This window comes from Petaurus breviceps, unplaced genomic scaffold (genome assembly GCF_028583685.1).
Source record: "Petaurus breviceps papuanus isolate PSGF00001 unplaced genomic scaffold, PetGlider_PUasm1.0 174, whole genome shotgun sequence".
Lineage (NCBI taxonomy): Eukaryota > Metazoa > Chordata > Mammalia > Diprotodontia > Petauridae > Petaurus > Petaurus breviceps.
The window spans coordinates 74204329-74226607 of record NW_027185761.1 but is presented as its reverse complement, the minus strand read 5'-3'; the positions used below and the strand labels follow the sequence as shown (position 1 = coordinate 74226607).

The following is a 22279-nucleotide window of genomic DNA, read 5'->3' as shown; positions in this document are numbered from 1 at the left end:
GGCCCCTCGGCCTGGCTAGGTTCCAGTGGAGGGAGAGAGCTGCCCCCTGCCCCACCCCAGAGACCAGACTGGGACCCAAGCCCAAGGACTGAGGGAGCGGACAGAAGGCTGTGGAATGAACTCCATCACCCTACATGTGGCTGGCTGTGAAGGAAAGATCCAGATTTGGCTAAGCAGGAACCTGACTGGCCCCCAAGATTCTGAAGGGGCACCTTAAAATCTGTCTTTAACCTTCAGTGGCTGCTCTGGGTCTTGGCCCCAGCAGCAAGGTGGTATCAGCAAGCACAGACCTGCCAAGTCCCCAGCAACCTAGAGCCAGGTCCCCGAGGTCTGGAGCCATCTGTCCAAAGCCTGGGAAATTGGTCCCTGGCTTGGGGTTTGTCCTGGAAAAATTACTCATGACCATGTGACCAGCCGACTGGTGCTGGACCTGTCTCGGTGCTGAGCGAGGCTGGAGGGCTGAACAGCAGACCCCAGTGGGAGGCAAAGCCATTCTTGAAGGCTGGTCAGACCCTGCCAAGATTTCTTGGCCCAGTGGCCTGGCCTCCAAGAGCCAGAGTGAGCTGGACAGAACAAAGAGCCAGGGAGTGGCCCAGAACTCAGGTGTACTCACGCATGTCAAGAGGCGGCCCCCTTGGCCCTCCTTTTTTAGACAGGTCTGGAACTTCAGAGCTATGCCTCTGTCTAAAGCCATTCCTGAGCTGCTGCTTTCTGGACCCTAGGAAAGTCTTTGAGTCTCAGTTTTCTTATCTGCAAAGTGGGTTTCAGCACCACCACCATAAGAAAAGCCAGCATTTATGGAGCATTTGATGGTTTATACAGCTCTTGCTTGTTCCCTCCTTTGAGCCCCCTAACCTGGGAAGTAGGCACTATTTAACATTCATTTTTTAAATTCAGAGTTCCAAATTTTCTCCCTCCCTCCAGCCTCTCCCCCATCCACTGAGAAGGCAGGCAATGATACCCATTATACATGGGAAGTTATGCAAAAGATTTCCATAGGCAGCAGGCAGGTGCTACTGTGCCCATTTTGCAGGTGGTGAAACTGAGGCTGAGAACAGTTAGGTGACCTTAGAGGAGACTTACAGAGCCAGCAGGGGTCTGGGCTTGGATTTTAAGCTCATGAATTCCTAACCACAGAGGGACCTGGATACTTAAGACCAAACATAGCAATTTAGTGAAAATACTCCAGCATAATAGATCTAGAAGGAGCAGCTCCCAAGCTTGAGAGACCCCCTCCCCCCCAGGGCTCCAGATCTGCTAACTAATCTTGTGCTCAGGTGGGAAAAGGGCGCGGCCAGAAAGGAGCTGGTGGCAGGCTGGGCCAGCCAAGGGGTCAGTGTGGGCCTGCAGGGGCCCCAGCTGGGTCCTTTCTGGGCCCCACCTGGGCATGGCAGCCAGGCTGGAGAACAGACCTGGCAGAAGACTGAGCGTTTGGGTTCCAAGGCTCTTCCCGGCCTTCCCCAGGCACTGGAGGCCCAGCCTCCCACTATGGGTCCCATCATTAGACTACTAGTAAAAATAGGCCCCAGAAATTGGCCCTTTATCAGAATTTGATGCCCTCAATGGGCTTTGCATCCCAGGCAGTAATGCCCGACTTCTCATTGCAGAGAATGTGGCTGTCCCTGGGCAGCTTCTCCAGAAATGGAGACTGGGCAGTCAGAATCTGCCTCCCAGACATGGTGTCTTTAATATCTGTCATGTAAAGCCCCTCACTCACAGGAAATATCCCTGGCCTCGAGGCCTGCCGAAGCAGGGACCGGACCCCCAGGCACCCCCCCCCCCAGCAGGAGGCTCGGCCCTCAGTCCCAGACACTGAAAGCTCCCATCCTGTGCCTCAGCCCTCCAAAGCCTGGGCAGCAGGTTTCAGGAGCCAGGGACCTCAAATGCAGGAATGCAGCAGCTGCCGGGGAGCACAGAACCAAAATCCCTTTGCAGAGAGGCCCCAGTTTATAAACACATTTTACTTCCAAGACTTTGTCCTTGAGCCAGCTTTTTGGAGCCCAGACCCCACAAATCCAACCTTATATGTTGGGGGGGAGGGGCTGTTTCTCATTTCTAAGGATTCTTGTCGATCATCTGATGGACCCACCTTATTTTACAGCTTTGGAGGAAGTGGGAGCCTAGGAAAGTGTGAAATGGTAGGGCTGGGATTGGAACCCAGACCCTCTGATTCGGTTGGGGCTGTCCTCTGAGGGGGCCCTGACCTATTAGGTGCCATTAGAAGAACTCCAAACCTGAGCAGAGGAGCTATAATTTTGGGTGCGGGGAGCGACACTTTCCACCAATTACATCACAGCTCATCCATAACTCGGTGGGAACCCAAGCCCTTGAGGGCTACCTGAGGCTTGGGCTCACACCTGAGTCCAGGTCTGAGGCTGAATTCAAACCCAGGTGTTCCTGACTCCATTAGTCTACCCTGCCTCTACCGTGACCAAGGGCAATACTTTCCATCCCCAAATCACTAAAAGCAGAGAGCCCCCCAAAATTCCAGCCTATGAACCCCAGGGCAGAGAACCCCAACTTCTCCCCACCCTCCAGTCCCTATAACAAGCACAAAGTTCCTCTACAAGGTCCGGTTTCTTCCAGGACCCAGGAAATAGGCAAAGGATGAAACTACCAAGTGGGGAGAGAAGATGGAAGGGAGGGTTACACAGTCCCTATAAAAGAACCGCTTTTAATGGACCCAGCCAGCTCCTGGGATGGAAGGGAGCTGAGATCTGTTCTTTCTCCTACCAGCACGAAGCTCGATCAGACCTTAGGATATGGTGTATTAAGGGAGACGTCAGAATCCAGGGGCCCAACCCCTGACACCGTGATCTCTGAGCGCTCCTCATTAGCAGTTAACTAGGATCTTTTTGAAGAGCGTTGATGACGGGGAGCTCGCTACCGCTCATTCTATACGAGGCCATTTCCCCCTAGACTGAGGCAAATGCCCGCCACTGCTCAATGTCCCCTTCTGGAATGATCGCTGGCGGTTTGGGTGTTTTCGGATTCACCAAGTGCCCTACGCGTCATCCCATCTGATCCTTATCACATCCCTGAGGTGGTTTTGAAGATAACGACAATGGTTGGCATTTACCCGGTGCTTCCAGGTTTGCAGAATGCCTTCACAAAACCTGCCTCATTGGATCCTCTCAGCAACCCTGGAAGACAGATCCTATTACCATAACCCCCATTTTACAGTGAAGGAAACTGAAACAGACAGAATCAAAAGACTTGCCCAGGGTCCTACAGCTGGTGAGTGGCTGAGTCTGGATTTGGATGTTCTGGACTCCAGGACCAACGCACCACCCATTTTACAGGTGAGAAAACTGACGCTGATTGAAATGAAGTGATTGGCCCAGGGTCATAGCGCCAATGCTTGAGAGGCTGGACTCCCAGTAACGGCTTTTCAAATGCTTCCCCGCAGACTTTTCCTTTTCAGGCTGCAGAGTCCCAGGGTTGGGACTGTTTCCTTTGTTTTTGGATCTTTATCACCTAGGACGGTACCAGGTACTCAGTAGGCATTTTAAAAAGCGCTTGTTGATTGATGTGTCTTTGATTCATCACTTTGGTCAGCCTTGTCTGGGTGACAAGGCAACCAGAAACCAAGTCACGAGTTTCTCAATAGCCTTCCTGAAGCGGCGCTCTCAGAACCGACCTCAATGGCAGGCAGCGGGTCGGGGCAGAGCACGGAGGCGCCATCACCTGCCTCCCTTGGGACGCCGGAGGTCACATGCTGCCCAACATGAAGGCATCTGTAGATGATCTCGTTCCTATCCCAAGGACGGACCAACCTCAGCACAAACAAAATGTGCGAAGGACACAGCACCGAAGACGGGGACGCTGCCCCCGCCTGAGTCTTCCCCTTCCCGTTTGGAAGGTAAGTGTTTAGTAGGCCGGATCTCTCAGAGCCCCGAGCAGCGAGTTGGCAGTGTTAGGGGCCCCGGGCCATGCGCAGACTCGTCTCCTTCAGTGCAGCCAGGACCCGTCACGCTTGTGTTGGCCTGCCGGTCTTCTGGCTTTCATGTCACACTCTTGGCATAGCTTGGGCTGAAAGGCCACGGAAAACGCCCCGCTTGCTGGCCTTGAGCTGCCATTGGGGTCCGCCCCCCCCCTACTCTCCTTGTGCAGTGGATTGTTTTTTAACCAGAGAACTTTCACTTCATTCTCCTGCCTTCAGTAGGGGCCATGGGCTTTCCATCTTATGTGGGCTTTGCCTCCCAGCCTCATGCTGTCCTCAAATATCCTGAGCACCCTCGGAGGACTCTCCGCTAGAGACATCTTCCAGGCTGGGATCCGTTCCTCTTTGTGGATGGTTATCCATTCAGCCAATCCCAACGCCACCAGTCCAGGCCACAGCCCTTCCTCTCACTCAGGAGGCTGGTGGGAGCTTCTTTCCAATGCTTCCCTAGGATCAATGAATAACCTGACTGGAACTTTTCCTGAACCCAGGCCTGTCCTCTGAAGACAACGGAAAGTTGCAAGGAGAAGAAGTGGTCCTACATTCCTGGATTCATCCTATCTCAAAGAAAGCCAGCAAAATGAAGACAAAATGCCTCAATCTAAATGCTTAAATATCTTTTTGGGGTTTCTATATAGACTAATCTACAGAGTCAAAACTACGAGTTTGTTCGAAATATGGCATATGGTAAATTTGGGTCAAAAGAAAAAGAAATATCAACAAATCCAACTTTGTTGGTTTCTCTGAACCTGCTCTTTCAAGAGCCCATTGGAAACTAACATCTTTTGGTTTGGTTATCAAGACCTGGCCTCTGTCTGACTGTACCTAGCATCAAGGCTCAAGGCACATGGTAGAGAGGGGTCATGGTTCTCTCTTCCGTTCCAATAACATGAAGATGGGAGGGCTGCACTCCCATCCCACCAATCATAGAAGCCATTGATGGCTTCTCTCTGATTGTCCCATGACTTTCTAAGACTATGGAATGCAGGCCACTGCATTTGACCATAGAACCTTACATTCCGTTCAAGCTATGCCTCAGTTTCTAGCCTTTCAACAAAATGTCCCCAGTAAAAGATGAACACACCTACTGGTATTTGGAATAGACTCCAATAAAATCTGGTTCTTGGGTAGAGGTTTCAGAGGGTGCAATTCTGCCCTAACTGTAAGCCTGGTGGACCAAAGTGACCTCCCCTCTCACCCTTATTTCTCTATGTGTTCAATGAGAAGGGCGCCTCTTGGAAGCTGCAGAAATGTTCTACTACAGATCTGTGCTTATGCATAAGACACGGGGACTGAATGACTTGTACCCATGAGGTCAACTGAGCTGAAAGAGAGAATGAAGGTGTGAAGGGCTCCACTCACAGGGACAAACTGATACCCAGCACTTGTTAAAAAGCAGAATCTTCTCTGCTTTCAGACTCACATGCAACCTAGAGTTCTGAAGCTGGTAGTTGTGCATTTTGCCAGTTGCTGGGAGGGGGGGGGGTCTGGCAAGGGAGGTTGTGGGAACCAGACTGTGCAGAATTTTAAATGCCAAACCGAGGAATCAGTGTGACCTTAGAGGGACTAGGGGGTCACTGATGCCCCTAGACAGGGGAGTGACATGGTTAGATATTTACACTCAGAAATGTCTCCCTGGAAGAAGCCTCGGCTCCAGTGACTAGCCTGAGCAGCAGGAACAGGGAAGAGACAAGGATGAACATCATCATGTTCATGCCTTTGAAAGCTGAGTTGGGACCAGTATTCATGTGATGAATGCCGGTGACACTCAGAGAGGGAGTGGTCCCTGACAGCTGCAATAATTAAGGATGACAGCCCTGGCAGCCTCGCTTACGTCCCAGCCACAGCCTGATCTCAGAGAGGGCTCCAAGCACACTGGAAAACAATAGAAAGTGAAAGGGAGGAGGCTGGAAGCATGCAGTGAGTGCCCTCTAGCGTTGGCCAACTGGCAAACCACTTAGAAGCTGGACATGAAAGTCACCATCAGAAGGCTGTGGATGTACCTGCAGACAGACACAGGGGTAAGAAAACAAAGGGAAGCCTGGACCCTCATTGGGGGTGTCCCCTGGGGGATGACATAGTCACAGTAGATAAGAACTGACCTCACGAGCCCCCTCCTGTCACTCAGTCCCAGTCACTCAAATGAAATATTATTTGTAAAGTCCTTAGCATAGAGAACACAGTAGGCACTTAATAAATGCTTTCTCTCCTCCTGCCTTCTTTCCCTTTCCAAGGTCATGCAGGTTCAGGCACCAGAAGTGGGTTTTGAACCCCACTGGAACCCCATTGCCTCCCAAAATGGACACTGGATTCCCTGGGGGGGGGGCAGGGAAAGGCAATGGTTTTTTTAAGCCCAATACTTGAAGGTATTAAACTATATCCTGGCTTCCTTTTTTAAAACTTTGTTAATCTGGCCAGGAAAAAATGTGTATGTATCCCCCATATGTGACTGCAGAGGTAGATGGGGGGCAAGGGGAGTCACGGAAATTCAGAAGCAGAGAGGAGAAGGTGGTGGAGGCCATCATTGACCATCCTAGAGCAGTCAGAAAGATTTGGGGAGGGCCGATGGCAGAAGCAGCCCCACCTCCAAATGGGTCAGACACAGTCCCTGGAAGCCAGGAGACCAGCTCAGCTCAGCCAGAGAAGAGTCTGGAATTGTTCCCAGCTGCCTTTTCAAGTTGCATTTTCCGCAAGGACCTTCCAGAAGAATCCACTTCAGCTCCTTTGGGGAATTGTGAGGGGGATGAAGATTTGGGGGAGGAGGGGTGAGCCCATGCTCAATCCAAATCCTTCCATGGGGATTGCTTTATGTGACCTCCCTACTCCAGCAGACACTATCCTTTCCTTGTTGGTCAGGTCTGACGAGGTTTCGCCTTGTACAAAATGTCACTTTCCTAATCAGGATCTCCTCCTGACTGGCCAGAGTTTATAAAGGTCTCCCAGCCTGAGGAAAAGGGCCTGGGCCAGCTGGGATGGGGGTGGGGGTGTCTGGGTGCACATCCCTTCTTGAGGGTCTTCCTGGACTGTCAGCACAGCTGAGCACTAGGGAAATGGACAGCTGCTGAGGCCCTGGAGAAAGTGTCAGTGGAACTTCCTCCAGGCTCCTCCAATGCCCCAAGTCCCCAGGAGAAGGGATGAAAACAGAAGGCCCATCCTGGCTGTCAAGGCAGAGACCAGCTAAGGCAAAACCAAGATGCCTGGCCTTTGGGAACGTGGCTCAAGTGACCCAGATCCTGAATTCTGAACCCAAACTCTAGCTTGGCCACCAAGCCATCATGGGAAGAAACCAGCCCTGTTCCAATGGGCGGCATGGCCCTCCTGGTAAGGTCCAGGGTCAGCACATGACTCGAAGGCTCCTGAGCCAGAAACCTAAGGGCTGGACCCTGACGTCAACTCCCAGCTGCACAGAACCTTTGGGGCTGAAGGCACCTGGAACGTCATCGAGTCAGCAGCAGCACAGGGTGGGAGCACACCAGACAATGGCCAAGTTTCCATCCCCCCTAAGACACTGTTAGCTGCGTCCTCCTGGGCCAGCCACTTCCCCTCTCAGAACGTCAGCTCATGCATTTATAAAACGGCCTTTTATTCTTATTAATATATAATCATATGATGTGATATTAATGCAATTTAATAATACATTAATGTTTATGTATAATATTAATGGCACAAAATGGGGAATACTGGTGCTTCGTACTATTGATATTGAATGACAAGCCCATATAACATGCAGTATTAACATATAATCATGTCCACATACAGCATTGATGCTACATCTGTAAAATGGGATGATGGTGCTTTCATTAGCTTATATATAATGTATAGTATTGATGTAGAATAATACGGCTGTAAAGTGGAAAGAATAATCTTCCCGCCCAGGATTCCTAGGAAGACCAATGAGACTATAATTCAGAGTGCTTGGCAAACCTCCCGATGTGCTGGGCATGGGAGCTCGGACACTTGCCTGTGGAGGCTCCTTCTAGGCTCCTTTATCCAGCGCCATCAGCAACTCTCGCTTAAATGGCCCTTAGAGGTGGGAGAGAGGCTTTCCTCACAACTGGGTGAGAAGAGCAGATTTTCTGACCCAGAACTGAGAGGCAAATAAATGAGGCCCTTCAAGTGATCTGAAGCTCCCCCTTTGGACCCACTCCTTCTAGGCCTCCTCGGTCACTCGTCTCTCACCTGAGAAGTGGGTCTGTCCTGGGACCACTTCTCTTCTCCTCCTACACCCTCTCTCACATGATCTCATCGGCTCCAAGGCTTTAATGGGTCTCTGTGTCAGCATGACTCCAAAGTGCCTGGACACCCACCTGGACCTTCCATCAGCTTCAAGCTGAATGTGTCCAAAATGGAACTTATTGGCTTCCCCCTCAAAACCACCCTTGTTCCCCACATCTCTGCTCCTGTGGGGGTACGGCCATCCTCCTGGCCACCCAGGGTTTAGCCTCAGAGACCCCTCGACCCTCTCCCCTTCTCTTCATTGCCTCAGTCCCTACCAGTTCAGGCCCTGATCACCTCCCAACTTGGGGACAGAGGAGGCTAATTGAACTGCTGCACCCCATGCCTGTGATGTATTCCGGCCTCACCTCCAGCATCCTTCCAAGCTCAGCCTCGGTGAGGCCTTTCCTGCCCCCCCCCCCAGCAGCTAGTCTGCCCAACCCCTCCCCAGTTACCTCCCATTTCTCTTGTACAGACTCAGGCACATGCCTGTTGTCTCCCCAGACAGAATTAAGTGCCCTGAGCTCAGGGTCAGCTTCTTGCATGAATTTGTGCCCCCTGCACCCAACACAATGCTTGGCCCATGGTAGCAACTGGACCAGTCCTTTCCAATGGGCTTCCCAGCCTCCCAGGCCTGCACTGCCAGACTGCTGGCCTGCTGGCCTCTGCACACATCATTTCAGGCACTGACTGGCTCAGATAGCCTCCAAACGGCTTTGACCTCCAAGGTGCTTGGGGACATGACACCCTGATGCCAGCCCCCAGCCTCATCTCCTCATCCCTGCTGTGGCTCCCTCCTGTCCAAGCCGGCCCCCTCACAGGAGCTCACAGAGGCTGGTGACCCGTTCTGGGGAAGGAGTGAGGGATGCAGCCTCTGAAGCCCCAAGCTCACACCCCAGCTCTGCCCCCTCTCTCTGGGCCTCAGTTTCCTCCTCTGGAAATGAAGGGGCTGAACAAACATTGAGGGCCCCTCCAACCTGGACCTATGATCTTATCCAACTGCTCTGTGCCTCGGCTTCCCCACCTGTCAAATGAGGGGGTTGGGTGAGAGGGCCTTGGAGGGGCCTCCTAGCTCTGGCTACAGACCCCTCTCACTGAGGCAGAAGCAGCACTGTATCTGCCATTTATCCAAAGACACGTTAATTATCACAGGAGGCACAGAAGGAGGGCATCTCATAAGGCTGTGAGGAAGCCAACCGCCTGAGGACCGAGAAGAAGGTAGGTGAGAGCCCCCACAGACCGCTCCTCACCTGGATGCAGCCCTGGTCCTCTGGTCCTGCCTTTCCCACTTCCCCGTCTAGCCCAGCCTGGGCACGGCGGTGCTTTCCGTGTGTGATAAGAGCCCCCTCTAGTGACCACAGAGCACATCAGTGACGCAAGAGGAAAGAAGGGGAGCAGACCCAGGGAGGAAGGAGCCTCCTGAGCAGCCAGGAGGACCAGAAAGGAAGCCAGGGCTCCCTCCCAGAGACCCCTGAGCAGGGCCCAAGCTGAAGCTCCAGAGAATGACCGGACAAGAGCCCAGAGCAGTGGAGGGCCCCATCGGACCCTGGGACTTTCCTTCTGAAACTTCAGCGCTGCTCCCTGTGTCCTCAGTGAGGCCCTAAGGCATAAGTGGGAACTCAGGAGTCAGCTGCCACTCATGGGGAGTTACCCCTACTGCTCTGGGTGCTGCCCTGGGGGCCACGTGGAAGAAGGCTGCTCCCTCCTCCCCGGAAGGCCCTCCACATGCAGTTCTTGTGTCCTTGGCCCTTCTCCTCCTCAGGCCAAGTGTGTCTGGGCCCTTCAAATGTCCTCCAGAGACACGGCCTCCTTTGGATGCTGTCCAGCTCCCCCACCCAGTGCAGTCTCACTGGCATCATTATCGCACACTTAGCACCATACTGGGCGTGACGTTAGAGAGAGGGGCTGGACCTGGCCTCTCACTTGGGTGGAGAGTGTCCCGAAGTCTTTGCCAGGGCAGGGCAGTGATGCTTTCTCCGAAACTTAGCCTTAGAAAGTTGGAGACTTGGCCAGGGTCATGCCACCTGCATGTGCCAGAGGTCGGCCCAAACCCAGGGCTGGCTCTCGTCCTACTTTCTTGGCCGCCCTAGCCCCCGGCTCATTCACACGGAGCCTGGCACTGATGGGGACCCCAGCTTTGCTTCCCCCACCTTGGACTTGGGGAACTGAGTCCTTGAACCTTGGTATCAGACTAGACATTTGTCACTGTTCAGTCTGATCTCCCCAAGGCCCTGACTTCAAAACCTCAGGTGGGAGAGAGATGATAGAGTACCGAGACCTCAAAAAGCTGGGGAGCGCAGGGGCCAGGGGCCAGGGGCCAGGCTGGGGGGCTGGTGCCCCAGAGCATAATCCTACCTGGGGCCACAGGCACATGTGGAAGCAGAGCCCCCATTCCCAGGGCAGAGCTCTTTGCCACAGGCCAGTCTGAGTAATTGAGGAGCCTCTCCCTCCCCTTCCCCAGCCTCTCTTGGGCTGCTTGTAGCTGTCCTGGGTCTGTTTTCTGTCTAGCTCAACCCTGCCCCCCGCCAAGTAGCCTTGTGGCGCTATGGGAAGGGAGGACAGTCCTGCCATCCTCATGGTCCTGCCCTTAGACACCTTCAGAAAGCCAAGGGCATGGCCTGCAATCTCCCCTGGGCCTGGCCCTATCTCCACTCCAGGGAAAGAGGTCTAGCCCATGGAAAATCTTTCCTTTCTGTTCTTAGCTTGGAAGCCACCCTGGGGTCCCTTCCCCTTCGTTCCTTCTCTATAAAACTTCAAGCATCCAAAGCACACCATCTGCCAAACAATTACAGGACCTTGCAGCACCTTAATCCATGGAATTGGGCTTCCTATGTGAAACCAAAGACCAGAGAGGCCTTGAGTGCCACACTCGGAGACCGCCAAGCATTTTCATCACCATCATCCTCACCCCCACCATCATCATCCTCATCCTCACCATCATCTTCACCATCATCATCCTCACCCCCACCATCCTCATCCTCACCATCATCCTCCTCACCATCATCATCCTCACCCCCACCATCATCATCCTCATAAACCTCATCACTGCCTTTGTTTCATTCGTTTGGTCCAAGTCTGTGGCTTCCTCAGTGTGGGTAACTCCCAGAAAGCAAATTCCCTCCACCCAAGGCCCAGAGAGGTTTAGCATTTTGCTTTGAGTCTCACAGCTGGGAGGGGCCAGCAGCAGGACTTGAACCCGGATCCTTCTATCCACAGAAAGAGGATGCTCTCTCATAAACCCCTAAGTGTCAAAGTCCTGGGCAGAAATTCAGCAGCCAAGGTCAGAGGCGCAAACCCTCAAACCCAGGGCCTGGAGCAGTGTGGGACTGACCACTCCTAGTAACTCCCACTCAGCCACGTTTGGTCACCCGTCCCCTACAAGCTATTGCATCAGTCCATGGCTGGAGAAATTTTCCCATGTGATCCTTCATTGAAACCAGCTGAGGGTCTGTTGGTGGGAGGGCAGGCCCGGAGGCTGCCCAGGTACTCACGATGAAGCCGAGCTTCTTGTAGTCCCGCGTGTACATGGACTTGCGCTTTTCGATGCTGCCCCCGCTGTTGCTGGGCTCACACTCGGCGTCGAAGGCGATGCGTCTCAGCTCAAAGATGATGTCCCTCTGGGCCTGTGGTGGGGGAAGGACAATCGCTGATGCTTCTGCAGCACTGCTCTGAGGGGGGATCCCTTTTACAGCTTGGAGAGGTTAAGAGACTTGCCCAAGGTCCTGCCGCTAGTGAAGGTTAGAGGCCTTCTGGATTCCAAAGCACCAAGTCCAGGGCGCCATCCACAGGGCCGCCCTGCCCCTCCCTAACAGCTGGGGTTTCTCTGGCACTGAGAGTTTTTCCAAAGCTCATACTATTGTCTCATTCTGATAAACATAATGTCTTTGGCAAGCAAAAAGACCCACACCCAAAGCCAGGCCTCTCAGCCTCTGCCTGGCCCTCCCTCCTTCCCTCCAGCCTGCCCGGCCTGGCTTTGCTGTGGTCAGTCTCATGGCCAGCTCCTTGGGAGGGCCTCAGAGGCCACACACCACTCTGAAGGAGAGCCCAGAAGGCCAAGGAGATGGCCCAGCCGGACAGTAGCCTCAGCCTGGGGGCTACACCCCCCTCTCCCCTCCAGGCCTGGGTTCCTAGAACTGAGTGCCTTCAGGGTGGGGCCTGGCAGCCACTGGAATTCCCAGTGTTCATGGTGATGTATAAGGAGACCTGTGGACTGAAGGAGGAAAACCTCAGGCCAAAATGATGCTGTAATGTTCCACGAAGACATGGTGTCCAGAAGCACAGTGGCTGCAGACAGAGGTACAGGTTAGTGGTGGGGATACGTCATCCTGCCACCAGAGGAAACACAGGTGTGGATCTGGGCATAGACATAATAGATGTAGACTCGGGTATGGCTAGAGGTTCCTGATCGATACAGCTCAGCTCCAGCAGTTATCAATCAACAAATATTCATTAGGGACCTACCATGTGCCAGATGAATAAGCATTGTGATTGGTACAGACTGCGTACCTATATCTAGTCATTCAGGTCATCACTGATTACGCACCTGCTATGTGTAAGGTCCATGCATAGGCAGATGCATAGGCTTAGACATAGCCAGAGCTATCGAAACTACAGGCAGAGACATAAGCACATTTAATAGCTCGAAGGAGGCAGCATGGTGTCAGCCAGTCTCAAAGCCAGTGAAGCCTCTGACACATCTGGGCTGCGTGACTGTGGTCAAGTCTCTTACCCTCTCTGTGCCCCAGAGAGCTCCCCTAAGACTATAAGATAATGTTTTAAATGATGCCTTTCCCCGTGGGAGTCCTCTACCCCAATGAAATCACAGATTCAAGGGGAAAAAAGAGATACTGACATAAACATGCATGTACTATGGAAAGCATAATGTTCCATCTAAGGGTTGTCAGCTCATAGGAGAAACGGAATTCGTGGAGTAGCAGTTTCCAGCCCAGGATACAGAGGTGCTTCTGTTTGGGGGAAGGGAGAGGGTGCCAGGGTGCCAGGGTAGGGGACCAAGAGGAACAGCCTGTTAGAGTAAAAACTGCCCTGGAGCCATCCGACATAACGTGTCCAAAAGGCCAGGGCAGGGCAGAGGGCTTGGCTCATTCTGTTTAGCCCTAGTAAGCCAAGGTAGCAGCACCGGACAGCAGTGGCTCTGTGCATGTAAATGGTAGAGGGCAGGACCTTCCAGCTCTTGAGATCCTAAAATCGGAGGATGGCCCCTGTGGCCTACAAACATCCCTTCCCTCCCTCAGACTCAGCGTTCTCATCTATAAAAAGGAGAGGCTGGGCTTTCGTTATCTCCCAGGGTCCCCACCTGACGAAGATACCCAGATCTCGGAAAAATAAGCAAACATCTTTCCCTGGAGACCCCATCTCCATAAATAATGAGAGAAAATATTTAACTTGAAGCATCATCTGTTGAGGTCAGAGAAAAGGAAGAATTCCAAGAGAGTGCAAGCATCTATTTCAATGTGAGAAGGTGAGAAAGGAAGGCAGAGCCTGATCAGCCCAGTAAGTCTGGGAGTGGTCAGAAGTTGGGAGCAGGGAGGCTGAGAATGCCCTTCCACCTCTGAAGAGCATAAAGACTTGCCATGAGCAGCTCCATTCTGGCCGGCCAGCCCTCACCTGATCTTGTGGGTCCATCTTGGTCATCATTCTGTCCTCCAGCAGGTTGAAGGTAAGGACTTGCAGGACATACAGCTGATGGGCCATTTCATTATTGATGGCTCTCTGGGCTCGGATGACATGCTGTGAGAGGCAAGGACAAGACAAAAATAAAAAACAAAACAAGCGAAAACTTGCCCCATCAAGTCACTGTAAATGCTCTAGATTCAGGTATGAAGTCTACTCCTGGTGAATTTGGACGATCAGAGTAGGGAAGAGAAACACCCAGTCAGGATTAGCAAGTGGTTCCATGTGCCTCGTCTCCTCCAGGACCCCCCTAATCTGTGTTTCCAAGGACGGGAGAAGAGTGAGTGGACATGGCCTTTGACAAATCCATCAAGCTACGGGCATCCGCTATATCCCAGGCACCATAAACCAAAAGGCAGAACAGGGCTGGTTCCTGCCCTCCTCCCTCCCTCCAGTTCAGCTTCTCAGCCCAGGTAACTTTCCTGTGACTTCCCTTTCCAGCCCTGCCCCCTCCCCGGGGTCAGGGTTCTCTCCCTCCTTCATTTCTCTCAGACCTTCCTTCATTAGGGAGGACACGTTGCCTCCTCACTCCCGACTCCAGGCACTTGCACTGACTACGTCCCAGTCCTGGAATGTTCCCCCTCTTCATCTCCACCCCCTGGCTTCCCTCAGGTCTCAGCCCTTCCCAGTTCTCCTTGAGGCTGGGGCCTCCCTCTGCTGACTATCCATTGGTATCTAGTTTGTACATGGTCTCCACCTTTAGGCTGGGGTTCCTTGAGGCCAAGGATGGTCTTTTACCTTCCTTGGTCTCCCTAGCACTTAGCACAGCATCTGCGACACACTGGGCTCTCAATAAGTGTTTATTGGTTTGACTTGACTGGGCTTAGTGTGGACACAAGGGTCCCTCAGTGCCCTCCTACTGAGCATCCTAGTAAGGAAGCCTGTGAGCACCTGGTCTCAATGGAATCCCTGCCTCTTGCCCACAGAAACCAGTCAGGGCATGGCCACCCACCTCCTCCCCACCACCACTGTCACACCGGTCCCTGCAGCAAGCATGGGGCACTTACCATCAGGATGATGGATCGAAGCTGCTTCTGCGCCAAAATATTCGCCATCTCCTGTAACACAAAACAGGCTCAGTCCGACGAGAGGGTTTAGAGCTTAGGACAGGCTCTTCCTCCAGGGAGAGGAGCAGAATGTCTCAGGAAGTCCAGAATGTTGGGGAAGGCTGGGGCAGGGCTGAGCTTTGGGGCTATTCATGCAGCCTGAGGTGTCTGGACTGAGGGCCCAGGAGCCCAGCAGAGGGTCTGCAGGAGCTGGGAACTTCTATTTCTCAAACTCTACACAGGAAAGCAATGAAGAAGGTTGGTGACTGGGTCTGGTGTGGGTCTTGGCTGGACCTCCCCAGGGCTGGGCAGCATTCACACCTCAGAAATGAGCAGATGCTACAAATCTATTGATTGTCTAGACTTTAGAAGGAATTTTTAATAATTTTTTATTATTTTTAATAATACAGATTTAACTTAGTGCACAATGGGTGTTTTTTTTCTTTAGAGAGCTGGTTGTTGAACATTTACCAGCACACTCCTGAGTCTGGCGCTCACAGTCTGCTTTACTGGAGGGAGGCCAGCCCCGGACAGAACTTTGGAAGCAGGGTTTGAGAGGGAACTGGGCCAGGAAGCTACACACCTGTGACTACCAGGGACCCTGGATCTAGGGCTGGCGAGACCCCCTCATATTACAGATACGGAAACATGTGCTTGTGTGTGCACACGTGGGCCTCATGAGGGTAGAGAACAGACAGAACTATGACCTAAGCTTCGAACAAAGCTCACGGCTGCACGGGGCTGTAAAGGGGAGGGCGGGAGGGGAAGCAGCCAGGGTCAGCGGAAGCAGCACAGGAGAGCGGGCTGGTGGGCAGCTGGGCAGGCAGAGGAGCCTGCTAAGGGAGGCAGGAAGCAGCCAGGTGACTTACAGTGAGAGGGCAGTCTAGGATGTCGGCCTGAGGCTCTAGCTTGACCTGCAGGCCACCCCGGGGCACGAAGGCAGGTGGGAGAGAAGAGGGAAGAGTCCAGAGGAGCTTGGTTAGTGGGCTCTGATGTCTGAGGCCCCAGCGCCCCAGCAGTGGGAAGAAAGAGCATGTCACAGGGAGAGCGTTTCTAGAAGCTGGGACTATTTGAGGAAGAACCCCCCCCCCCAGGGTCATGCTGCAGGGCTACAATGGCCTTCCCAAGGGAAGACTGACCCTCATCTGAAAAAACACAGGCGGCCATCCGGCCAGCTCCTTCCTTGTCCGCACAAAGCAGAGGTCTCGTCTTTATACCAGAAGGGAATCAAAGATCCCCCTCCGTGGGCCCAGGGGAGAATCAAGGGATGCCCTTTCAGGAAATGAGCAAGGCCAAGACCTCAGGCTCACCAGCCCCTGCCTCCTGATCACATCCCCAGCACAGGGCTGGGTGCCTCCAAGACACTTCTCCTCAGTGCCCAGAGGGAGGCACCCATGAATCAGTCTTCAAGGGAATGTCTTCAGTATTAGCATCCCAATAATTAATAATAATAGCAAGAAATGATAGAGCCCTTCAAGGTTTGCAAAGCACTGAATAAATAGCATCTTATCTCATCCTACAATTCCTGGGAGACAAGTGGAATTATTGTCCTCATGTTACAGGTCAAGGAACTGAGTCAAACAGAGTTAAGTGACTTGGCCAGGGTCATACAGCTAGTATCTGAGGCTGGGTTTGAACTCGAGTCTTCCTGAACCCAAGCCTAGCACTCTAGGTACTGGACTGCCCACTTGCCTAACAAAAGCAAGACTGAAATATGCTAAAGGTCTGGTGGCAAAGTATAAAGAAATTTCCCCAGTGGACATTTCTGAGAAGAATGGAAAACTGTTAGAACCACATGACAGACTGCTCCAAAGAGCCAGAAATCATGATCATAAGAGTTTATTCGAGCTATGATGAAGCCCACTTCAAACCACTGGGGCCAAGGACCAGGAAGGGCAGTTTGGAAAGGCTCCCACGGGCACGACGAAGGCTTGAGGAACGTGACCAGGAGCCCTGGGCTGTGCGAAGCCATAACCTCGAGATCCCATTAGAACAGCAACTGACTGGTGAGTTCAGTCCTCCCAGCCCCCATGACTCCCTGCACGTGGCCAATCCTGGAGCCCTTCGAGGAGCTGACTGGCCCTCAGGGAACACCCCTTCTCTTCTCACCAGGCCCACACTCAAAGCCTTCAAACTCAGCAGGATCTGGCAGTTTGTGGTCAATTAATGTGGCCTTTACCACCTCCAAGCTGAGGTCACAGGCTGGACCTATGGGGAAGACTGGCGTCTTCCTTGGGGTTACCCCTTTGGACACCCAACAGAACGGGTCTAACTCCCTCCTCCTGAGCTCTTCAGCACCAGTGCAAGGACTCAACAAGAGGGTTGGGCAAGGAAGTGCATAAATATTGACCGTATCTGATTCCAAAGATACCCCGGGAGGGGCTCCAGATTTCCTGGCTCTAAGCACCGCCAACACAGACCTGTTATGGGTGGTTTGGCAGCATCAGCAGGGAGCTCTGTGGAGCAGATGCTGCTTTGATTTTTAACAAAAAGTTGTCATGAATGTCTTTCTTTAATTCTTTTCCTTCCTGCCTTTACTTGTCCTCTTCTTTCTCCCCTGCCCTTCCTTTCCCTTCCCTCCTCTCACCTCCTCACTGTTCCTCATAAAGAAGCATCGCCCCCCTCCAGTGAAAAAACAATCAGCTAAACTATTCAGTTTCACAAGCTGAGCTAAGAGAACCTTCTGGCAATGACCCAGCACCTGGAGGAGCCAAAAGGAGGATCCTGAGGATGCTCAGAGTGTCTGGCCTCAACCTAGAAGCCTCACGAAGACGGGAGCCTCTAGCTCCAAATGAAGCCCGATGGCCCGCATTTCATCGCTAAGTTCTTGGATCCTTGGCAAAGATTTCCCTGAGCAAAGCAGCCTGCCGCCGGCCCGTTGTGTGCTCTGTGCTTGCTTGTAATGATTCATGTGCACGTTAATACCTGAGGTATGGACTCAATCCCTCACAACTTCGGTCAGCTTTAAGCATTAAGAGAAATGGGAAAGGCTCACTTGGGTTCGATGAGTGGAAAGCCTCAGGAGAAGGGGAATCTGGCCTTTTTCCCTGGAGTTTGGCCAGAATTGCCCAGTCCTTTGACACCCACCTGACGCTCCTGCAGCCCGGTGGCTGGGGAGGCTCGGGGAGAGCGAACACAGCAGCAGACCAGGACACCTGGCCTCTCACTCATAGCTGCTCTGTCCTGGGGGGCCATGAAAGCTCCCAAGCTGCCTAGTTATCAGTCATCCCATCTATAAAATGGGCAGCAGCAGTCTACCAGCAACCATAACCCTGCATTTCCATAGCACATTATGGTTTGTGAAGCGGTTTACTCTATGATCTCACAAAAAGCCTGGACAATGGGGGCTATTGTTCCATTAAGGGGCTTGCCCCAGGCCACCCATCTGCCTGCTGTGCGGTCCACATCTTACTAAATCCTACTTCTTGTCTTCCCAGGGGCCTAGTACTGTGCCTACACAGGCCTTTGGACCAAGGAAGTATCCTAGGGAGCAGAGAATGTGGGAAGCAGGTGAGGCGGGATGATAAAGCTTGTGGAAAAGGCATAAAACGTCAGGGCAGGTATGGGGCTCTCTCCTCTGTCACCACACGCAGTCAGGGGCACATAAACAGATAGGAACACATGTCCACTGCTCAGGGATGTGCTCATACGCACACAGAATAAACGACCATCTCCCCACAGCTGTAGAACCCAGGTTCAGAAAAGAAGCCAGAAGGTCCCAAAACAGCAAGGCCAGGGCTTCCTCCCAGCCCTAGGGGAGAGAAAGAGGAAACACCTCTTACCTGTCGCTTCTCATCAGGGGCCTTGAGGAAGAGGGCGTTGATCACGGCAATGGTGTACGTTTGGATTTCTTGATCCGTCCTAAAGATAAAAAAGAAAATACAAGAGATCAGAAAGAATTTTGAGAGATTGGAACGCTTCCCTCCACCACCAGGTAAGGCAAGAGATAAGACAAAATTCAAAATCCCAGCTACAAAGGGAAGTACCATAAAATACAGCAAAGGGAACCAGGAAAGCTTAGACATGTTTTTCAGTCATTTTTTTAGTCACGTCTGCCTCTCCACGACCCCATGTGGGGTTTTCTTGGCAGAGACACTGGAGGGCTTTGCCATTTCCTTCTCCAGCTCATTTTACGGATGAGGAAACTGAGGCAAACAGGGTATGTGACTTGCCCAGGGTCACACAGCTAGGAGGTGTCTGAGGCCGAATTTGAACGCAGGAAGATGAGCCAGTGTTCTGTGCACTGCACTGCCTCCTAGCTGCCTGTTGTCAACGTTGGCCATTCATATGGAATCACAGATGTCTACGTTCCTATGTGTGTGTGTGCAGGCACACAAACCTGCAGTCTTGTTTGATAATGAGATCACACATGATCATTTTATCATGAAAGAAGGAAGTGTCTGCTGGAGGACACAGATCTCGCTGTCTCAGGACTGTCACTAACAGCTTCACATAAAGCCAATGATTTGCAAAAGCTGTAATCGTGACCATGACAGTGCCATCGGACGGTTTATGGAGCACTTAGCCCTGGTCAGACCTGGGGAGTGGGGAGTGCACAGATCCCTCCTGCCTCAGAGGAGCCACATGACTGACCCAGGGCCACACACTCAATAAGGGAACAGACAGATTTGAACCCAGGAGTCAGTTCCTCTCCTACTTCATGCATGGCCCTACATTGGTGTCCATGGAACATGGGAAACCTTGAGGGAAGCCCGGGTACCACGAGGTTAACCCTCACGGAAGACTGATGGGAGTCCATATGGGAAAGCATTGCCCAGGATGGGCTGGGCTCTCCCTGTCAGGGGGCACTGACGTCAATGAGCCCCCCAGACCCTCCTATTCTGGCCCCCTCTGGGTCCAGCCACCATTCCTTACCCCTGAAGATGGGGGATGAGTTGGCCAATCGTGATTTCTTGTGCCACCTTCTGGTACAGGTCATGGCTGTTCAGCACCATGGACTCCAGGATGGCCAAGGAGCGCTGCAGGATGGAGATGTCGATAGCGGACTTGTTCACGAAGCTCGCGATCTGCAAATAAACGCAGGCAGAACATGCTTACTTCCCACGAGACGGAAGGAGGCAAAGGCGGCCACCAAGGAGGCGCTAAGAGTCGTAGGCAGTGGGCTCCAGAGGGCTGCCAGCTCTTCTGGGAGGAGCAGCCTAGCCATGCCCCCCTTTTTCCAAGCTCAAATCCATCCCAAATTCTCAATTCAGGAAAAAGGAAGCAATCAGTTAAAAAGGAGATGCAGACGTGGCCCCAGCATTCCTCACTAGCCCAAAGCCGTCTTGTCTGGCTTCCACCCCTCCTCTGAGGTCAGGTTGTTAGGGGTAAATGTTTTTAACACAACAGTGACTAAGGACCAAACTATGTCCTTAGGAGAAGAATTTTGACTCAGAACTGCATCCATCCACTTCCACACATCCCTCTGGCCACCTCATCTTTGACTTGGTTCCAGTCCTTTCCTCAGCTCCTCAGGAAAGACAAGCCAGGGAAAATCATTCAGGTCAGTGCTTACCGCTGGCAACACAGGCTCCTGGGGCCCTAGCTCCAGAGATGGCCATCTGGCCCAAACCCCATCCCCTCACATTTTACAGATGAGGAACTGAGGGCCATGGAGGAAAAGTGACTTGCCCTCGGTCATACAAACAGTGAGTGTCAGAGGCAGATCTGAGCCCAGGCCCTCTGACTATACAGTCAAGGTTCTTTCCTTTTCACCAAGCTGCCCTCCCACCCTCTTTGCTGCTCACTTAACAAAAGTAGCATTTCCTCTCAATCTCTGAACTTCTTTTTCTCCAAATTAGTTGGACCCCCCCCACTCCTCCTAGCCAATGATGTACAAAACAGTGAAAGTGCCTGCTCCAAAAGTTAGAATAATACTTTAAATTCTCCACTATTTTCTCTGTGGAATTCATCTTTCCAGTCCAGACTCCAACAAATCAGTGTATGAAGGGGAGTGAAATGCAGGTTAGAATCATGGATTGCAGCATGCAAGACGCAGGGGGCTTGTAAATAATGTATTTAAGGGGCCTCATTAAAATTATTGATGCCTGTTGACAAGATGATGCTGAAAAGGCCATTATGGAAACGGGAGCTGCAGCTTTCTTCAAGCTGGGATAATTTGCCTCCACGGGAAATCGGAACGTTGTTCCTTCTCCCCCCCCCCCCCCTAGGCATCACCAGCTCCCTACTCTGTTCTCCCCTGGTTTCATCCGCCTCCCACCATAGCCACACCAACCACAACACAGACATTTTCATCCTTTTCCTTTAGCGATCTCAAACCAACTCTAAAGATTTCATGTGCTGTATGTCCCAGCTGGCCAAGGGCACCATCCTCCTGCAGTGATCATGAATTTACTGATTTGTGTTCATATTGTATCTCTCTACCACCTTCTACAGAACAGAAGCTGCTTGAGAGCAGGCTAAGGATAGGACTTGGTATGCATAGGTGCTTAATAAATGCTTGTTGGATTGGATGCGCTCGCTAGTCTTTCTTTTCTTTTCTTCTTTAGAGACACACATGAAGAATTGGGGGGGGGATCTCAGGGATCTTTTATTCCAGACCTTTCCTCTTACAGATGGGTAAGCTGAGGAAGGTGTCTGCACATGGTAATGCAAGTGCTGCGTAACAGAGTCCCCCAACTCTAAATTGGGGTCTCATCCAGCAGACTTCCATGCCATTGCTTTGGTCACTGTTGAGGCCAAGGACCCACCAACTGCCTCCATCCTCTTCATCTTCCTCTCCCTTCCCAACATTGTTTCCAGGTAGGTCCTAACACTGCTTCTATTTATCCACAATTTGTATGGTCATTGCAACTGGATTATGTTCCCTAGTGTCCATCTGCATGATGATGGTTTCTCACAAAATACTCCCAGTCTTGAGAAAGGTGTACATTTATTTTGAGAGTTTAGCTTTTGGGGGGAATCCTGGCTCCCAACAGATGAGGAATGCCAGATGGCTAGGTATCCAGGGCAGGAGGTGCAAAGAGTGTCTTCCCCAAAGTCCTCCCATCTTTTAGCAGGTAGAGACAGGAAGGACTGAAGGCCCTTCCACCATGTTGGTCTCAGTAAACTCCCAGTGCCCAAGTGTTGGGTCCTACATCCATCAGGCAAAGCTAACATTCTGTTCCTGTTTGGGTCACAGACTCATCCTCAAAGGCCACCCACAATGGGGCATGATTTCCTCTTGAATCATTATAGCTGCTGATTATAGGCTGTGGAACTCAGCACAAATTGCTACCATCCACCAATCTCTCTCTCTCTCTGTCTCTCTCTGTCTCTCTCTCTCTCTCTCTCTCTCTCTCTCTGTCTCTCTCTGTCTCTCTCTGTCTCTCTGTCTCTCTCTGTCTCTGTCTCTGTCTCTCTCTCTCTCTCTCTCTGTCTCTCT

The 22279-nt window shown here is 52.2% G+C and overlaps 1 protein-coding gene across 4 annotated transcripts in view; it reads right to left on the bottom strand.

Annotated features, from left to right (window-relative positions):
• The window catches only part of ELMO1 (engulfment and cell motility 1), a 391469-nt gene that overhangs the window by 223949 nt on the left and 145241 nt on the right, over positions 1–22279 (bottom strand). For all 4 annotated transcript variants that reach the window (XM_069084405.1, XM_069084406.1, XM_069084407.1 and 1 more), the window contains 5 exons: positions 19771–19922; positions 18678–18756; positions 14857–14907; positions 13784–13906; positions 11650–11781 (listed from right to left, as the gene is read on the bottom strand). In XM_069084405.1, the coding sequence (XP_068940506.1) occupies positions 11650–11781; positions 13784–13906; positions 14857–14907; positions 18678–18756; positions 19771–19922 (537 nt within the window). The remainder of the gene's footprint in view (positions 1–11649; positions 11782–13783; positions 13907–14856; positions 14908–18677; positions 18757–19770; positions 19923–22279) is intronic.